This window comes from Anastrepha ludens, chromosome 3 (assembly GCF_028408465.1).
Source record: "Anastrepha ludens isolate Willacy chromosome 3, idAnaLude1.1, whole genome shotgun sequence".
NCBI classification, from domain to species: domain Eukaryota; kingdom Metazoa; phylum Arthropoda; class Insecta; order Diptera; family Tephritidae; genus Anastrepha; species Anastrepha ludens.
Genome location: NC_071499.1, coordinates 107,487,724 through 107,493,367, shown reverse-complemented (window position 1 = coordinate 107,493,367; position 5,644 = coordinate 107,487,724). Strand labels below are relative to the sequence as shown.

Sequence of the window (5,644 nt, the reverse complement as noted above, 5' to 3'; positions counted from 1 at the left end):
TTAGTGTCCCCTTTGGGGATGACTTGATGAAATTCTCCAGCTTATATCCCTTTTCTCTCCTCCGCTACATCAACAGCACTGGATGGCTGTAGACGGTTTTCTCTCCTCCCTAAATCCTTTCACAGGTAGTGGTCCACATTATGGTATCAAAACGGCACGTAAGTGCTACTTGTAGTGTGTACCGGGGGTACTCTTGCGATCTTACCTACCTACCTAGATGATTTTGAGTGAAAAACCACCATCTTTTTCAAAGAACCAATTCAAGAAATTTCTGCATTGATAATCATCCGTGGGCTTCAATTTTGGTGCTCATTCAATTTTGTAAGGAAGCAAAGGCAAATATTATGTAAAATCCGCCAAATATTCAATTCATGAATTCCTCATTGTTGAGAACGTAGAGATATCGATGGTGGTTCGGCACTGGGTAGGCTCCAGTTGATGGAGGAGGACTCCAATTTATGGCGTACGTCTAGATGTTGTTCTACAAGTGGAGGGGCCTACAATTTTAAGCCAATTTTTAAGCGACTTTCGTTTTGAATTTCCAGCGAGAAAGAGCTGTCACTGTCAAAACAATAAATGATTAAAAAACCACTATATGGACCATCCTGCAGTTATCGCACGAAGAGACAGGGAACCTCGCACCATATTGTCATTCAAAGTTTGAAGTGGTGCCATCACGGGCTTGGTTGTTTTTTCAGAAATGCTTCTGGAAGCCCCATTCCGGCTTAAGTTCGGTCATACAGCGCCATGATAAGTCATAACTTTTTGTGCGTGATATTGTAAAGATGAACTTTTACAGGTTGCACGAAATTAATCATTGTATTTTGTTTGTATAGAGTGGGCCATGTAAAATTTGCTTTTTGAATCGGCTATAAAAAAAACTAATCAATATTTTTTCAAACTTTTTTTTTTTATTTTGAAGATTGAACATTGTCATTTATGAATGAAAAATAATATCGTTCAAATGACTGCCACGACTGGCTTTACAGTAGGCCATTCACTCAACCCAATTTTTAAGCACATATTCGATTGTTTGGGCTCTAATTTCATGAATGTCAACTTTGATTTCGGGTTTTAGAGTATCAGTCGTCTCTGGATGGTTCGCATAGCATTTGTCCTTACGGATCCCCACAAAAAATAGTCCAACGGGCTTAAATCACAGCTCCGAGGCGGCAAATTGATATCGGAATTCAAAAACGGTAGCCAAAAGTTCGAGTGTAACTTTGGCAGTGTGACAAGTTGCACCGTGCTGTTGAAATCAAATGTCGTCCATGTCATCCTCTTCAATTTTTGGAAACAAAAACTCGTTGAGCATGTCACGGTAACGCTCGCCATTTAGTGTAACCGCGGAAGGTGAAGAAGCCTCACCACTTTGGAAATAGGTTTTCAATATTTTCCAATTTTGTTCAAGCGTATAGCGTCCCATTTCGTAAATGTCACATTTTAAGTAAATTATGAACACATTTGACATGTCATTTGTGTCACCATTCTCAAAAAAATTGGTGGTTCGAAAAGCAAACGCTATATGGCCCACCCTGTAAATAACTTTTATACTAACAAAAAAAAAAAAAAGTTATTAAATTATATTTATACTAAGAAAAAAAACAAAAAAATAATCATAGTAATGATTTTGAGTTATGGAAACTTTTATTTGGACCTCCAGCGGTCTTTTTGTCTGCTTTTCTGTTTGGATAGTGCAGTCTGATCTGTGGTTTCAAAAGGTGTATGCGTCATGCTGAGAATTGCAAGTTAGATAATCGTAGATAGATCGATAGAAATGTATAAGTTCCTGTCGTTATCGTGGATTGGTCGCATTTAAAATATGATTTGTCTTTTGTTATGTAGACAATCGAAAAACAATTCGCCGAAAAGAACAAGCGGCAGTCCTCACAAACAAATGGACAAAGTGATTTATTTCTTTACTTTACTAGACTTACTATTTACTTCGACAAATAGATTTACTAAATTTATTACGGCAAAATCAGTCGCTTCTAATTTTTTTTCTAATATATATTCCAGGATTTTCGATGTCTTTAGACTTTCACACAGTACTATTCATAGATCTAAAGACACTAAAAGGTCCAAACGGAACTATTACCAACACATTCTTAGAAACACTAGAGCTTCTTCTAAAGACTCACTTTCCAGATTGTAAAAGTCATGACCTATCAATCCACAATAAGCCACGAAATCTTTGTGGACAACCAAACAATTACTAGGGAGATCCTGAGGTCTCAGCCCTAGTATGGCCCTCTGGATATACACCCAAATGGTTAGACCAATCATACTGTATGGGACACTAGTATGGGGGGACAAATCTATTCAAAAAACAGCGGCAACCAAACTGGGAAAAGTACAAAGGCTTGCTTGCCTATGCATCACAGGGGCTATGAGGACTACCCCAACAGCTGGCATGGAAGCACTCCTCAATCTCCCCCCACTTCATATAGCAATGCCAGAGGAAGCAGCTACGCAAGCACTCATGCTAAACATGAAAGAAAATTTCAAATTAGGCAACCTCACCGGTCACCTTCTTCTTCTTAATTGGCGCGATAACCGCTTACGCGATTTTGGCCGAGATTAACAAAGCGCGCCAGTCGTTTCTTTCTCGTGCTAACCGGCGCCAATTGGACACACCAAGTGAAGCCAAGTCCTTCTCCACCTGATCTTTCCAACGCAGAGGAGGCCTTCCCCTTCCTCTGCTACCACCAGCTGGTACCGCATCGAATACTTTCCAAGCCGGAGCGTTTGTATTCATTCGGACGACATGCCCCAGCCAACGAAGCCGCTGGATCTTTATTCTGCGATATTCGCCGTTGCCAACGAGCAAAGGTCCAAAAATCTTACGCAGAATCTTTCTCTCGAACACTCCAAGCGTCGCTTCATCGGATGCTGTCATCGTCCAAGCTTCTGCGCCATACGTTAGGACGGGCATGATGAGAGTCTTGTAGAGTATTAGTTTTGTTCGTCGAGAGAGGACTTTACTGCTCAGTTGCCTACTTAGTCCAAAGTAGCACTTGTTGGCAAGAGAGATTCTACGTTGGATTTCAAGGCTGACATTGTTATCGGTGTTAATGCTGGTTCCTAAATAGACGAAATCTTTTACAACCTCGAAAGTATAACTGTCTACAGTGACGTGAGTGCCGATACGCGAGTGCGCCGACTGTTTGTTTGAAGACGGGAGGTACTTCGTTTTGTCCTCGTTCACCACCTCGGCAGAACTAACAGCGCGGTTGTTAAGGCCGATGATATCGATATCACCGGTCACCTAAGTATCCTAAATAAAGTCAAAAACATCATAAGCATGGCTCAGCTTTCAGACCACATTGACCAAACCATCTGTATCACAAAAGGATACACAGTTACCTTTCCTGAGAGGATCAAGTGGAAAACAAACCCAAAATAGATGAATGATGTTTCACAAAAATGGTACACTGATAGATCAAAAACACCTTAGGGTGTAGGAGCAGGAGTAGTGGGGCCCAGAATCCACAAATCATTCACTCTCTCCAGGGACACCACCATCTTCCAAGCGGAATTATACGCAATAATGGAAGCAGCAAACATCATGCAACGTAGAAACCACAAGAGAGTAAAGATTAGAATACTCTCGGACAGCCAATCAGTTCTAAAAGCTTTAGACAGCTATACCTACAACTCAAAAACTCTCTTAGAATGCCACAAGACACTCAATAACCTGGCATCCAAAAACAATGTCTCATTAATTTGGGTACCAGGAGATGAGGGATATGAACGCAATGAAAAGGCAGACTTTCAAGCCAAAAAAGAGGCAGATGTAAACTTCATCGGACGTAGTCCTATGTTTGGATTTAACAAAAACAGCCTAAAACAAAAAGTAAAATACTGGGCCAAAACTCTATTAAATCAGCATTGGAACAACGTAGGGGGTCTTAGACACTCCAAAAAGTTCCTAAGTTTCAATGCTAAAAGAGCTAACATGGCCCTCACGTTAAACAAAAAGAGCTTTCGCACTCTCACAGGCGCCCTCACGGGTCACTTTACCTGCAACACACACTTACATAAATTAGGCAATAACTAACACCAGCACCTGCAGATTTTGCTGCGAAGATGAGGAATCCATAGAACATCTCTTCATCGAATGTCCGGGGTTGACGCATAGAAGGAAAAGGGTTTTAAACAAGTTCATGCTTACAGATGAAGACCTTCAATCACTCCCTCAGAAGGAGCTGGTACAATTCATAAGCATACTTAACAGTCAATAGACAGCATAGGGTGCACAATAGATCAATATGGTCGCAGTGCTAAAGGCCCATACCTTAACCCTTTACTACCATTAACCATTAACCATTCATAGATCTATTAGGTCATATTGGTTATTGATTGGGTACCATCTTTAAAGTGGGTGTTGATTTTGGACGCCCTGCTTCTCCTTTTGCTTAAGACTTCGGTTATCTGTTTCTTATGTGAATGCAATGCAATTTTACAGTCTCAATCATGCCAAGTTAAGTATGTATAGGGTTTTTCATTAAGAGCATTAAATTCGCACCGCACCCATTGAAATACCCCTTAGGTATATGACCATTACTCCCTTTTCTGTTATTCGAATATCTTTACAAATACCAGAGAAACATAAAAGGTAATAAATATTTCCTAATAATACTCGTATTTGTATAACTTTAAGTTCCCCTGGTTGCCGGTAAGTTACAGCAATGCGTAAGTAGTGCGATAATGATATTTCTTATTACTCAATTGTCATACAAACCTTTTGTTCTCAATGAGATAACAAAACAAAATTGAAGTGCAGGGCACGCAACGATTTTCGTATAAATATGACAGCAAGACTGCGGGTTGATCATTGCAGACCTTACCTTTGCAACATGAAGTTCTACACACTCTTTGTTTTTGTACTGGCCATGCTGGCGATGGCTATTGGTAAGTATAGTTTTTGTTTTTATTATATTTTAATTCCCTGACAAACGTAATTTTTAACAGCTCATCCAAATCCTGAACCACAACAAATTTATCCTTATGGGGGTGGTGGCGGTGGTGGAGGAGGTGGTGGTGGAGGCGGCGGCGGCGGTGGTGGAGGTGGTGGTAGAAAGTAATGACTGTATCAGATCGCTTGGCAGTTTCAAATTTTTAACGGCAGTATTTGTGGGAAATGAGTTGTTTAATAATAAAAAATGCACACCTGCATACATACAAATATGTATTTACTTATTATGGAAGAAATACTTGTTATTTTTAGTGTTCATTATTGAACAAACATATAAACAATTATATCCTACCGCGTACACTTTTGTTAGATGTTCAGCGAGGTCGTCCTCCGATTTGTGGTGTGTTTCTTGTTGTTTTTCCACAAATAGAGTAGCTTACAGTTTTACATTGCCCACGATCGGCAGATGGATTTTTATGAGCAGCTTTTTCATGGCTGAAATACACTCGAAGGTTTGCCATTTCCTGCCTAAGGGTGACCACCATTAGAAAAAACCATTTCAATTATTAGATATTTCATGCACACAATGGAGGCTCCAGTGACAATCACGCACAAACACATTAGTTGGCATTGGAACAGGGCGTGATCAACATCTTCTCCTTCTCCGTGTAGATTGGGCAGTTTGGTGAACTCACATGGCGCGTGTGCTGAAAAGAATTGTGCCCC

At 40.3% G+C, this 5,644-nt stretch overlaps 1 protein-coding gene across 1 annotated transcript; it reads left to right on the top strand.

Annotated features, from left to right (window-relative positions):
* The first annotated feature begins 4,849 nt into the window (after nucleotides 1-4,849).
* LOC128856694 (eggshell protein 1-like) lies at nucleotides 4,850-5,188 on the top strand. The gene is made up of 2 exons (XM_054092008.1): nucleotides 4,850-4,914; nucleotides 4,975-5,188. The coding sequence occupies exons 1-2, from the start codon at nucleotides 4,860-4,862 to the stop codon at nucleotides 5,085-5,087; spliced, it is 168 nt and encodes a 55-aa protein (XP_053947983.1). The 5' UTR covers nucleotides 4,850-4,859; the 3' UTR covers nucleotides 5,088-5,188.
* Nucleotides 5,189-5,644: the final 456 nt, after the last annotated feature.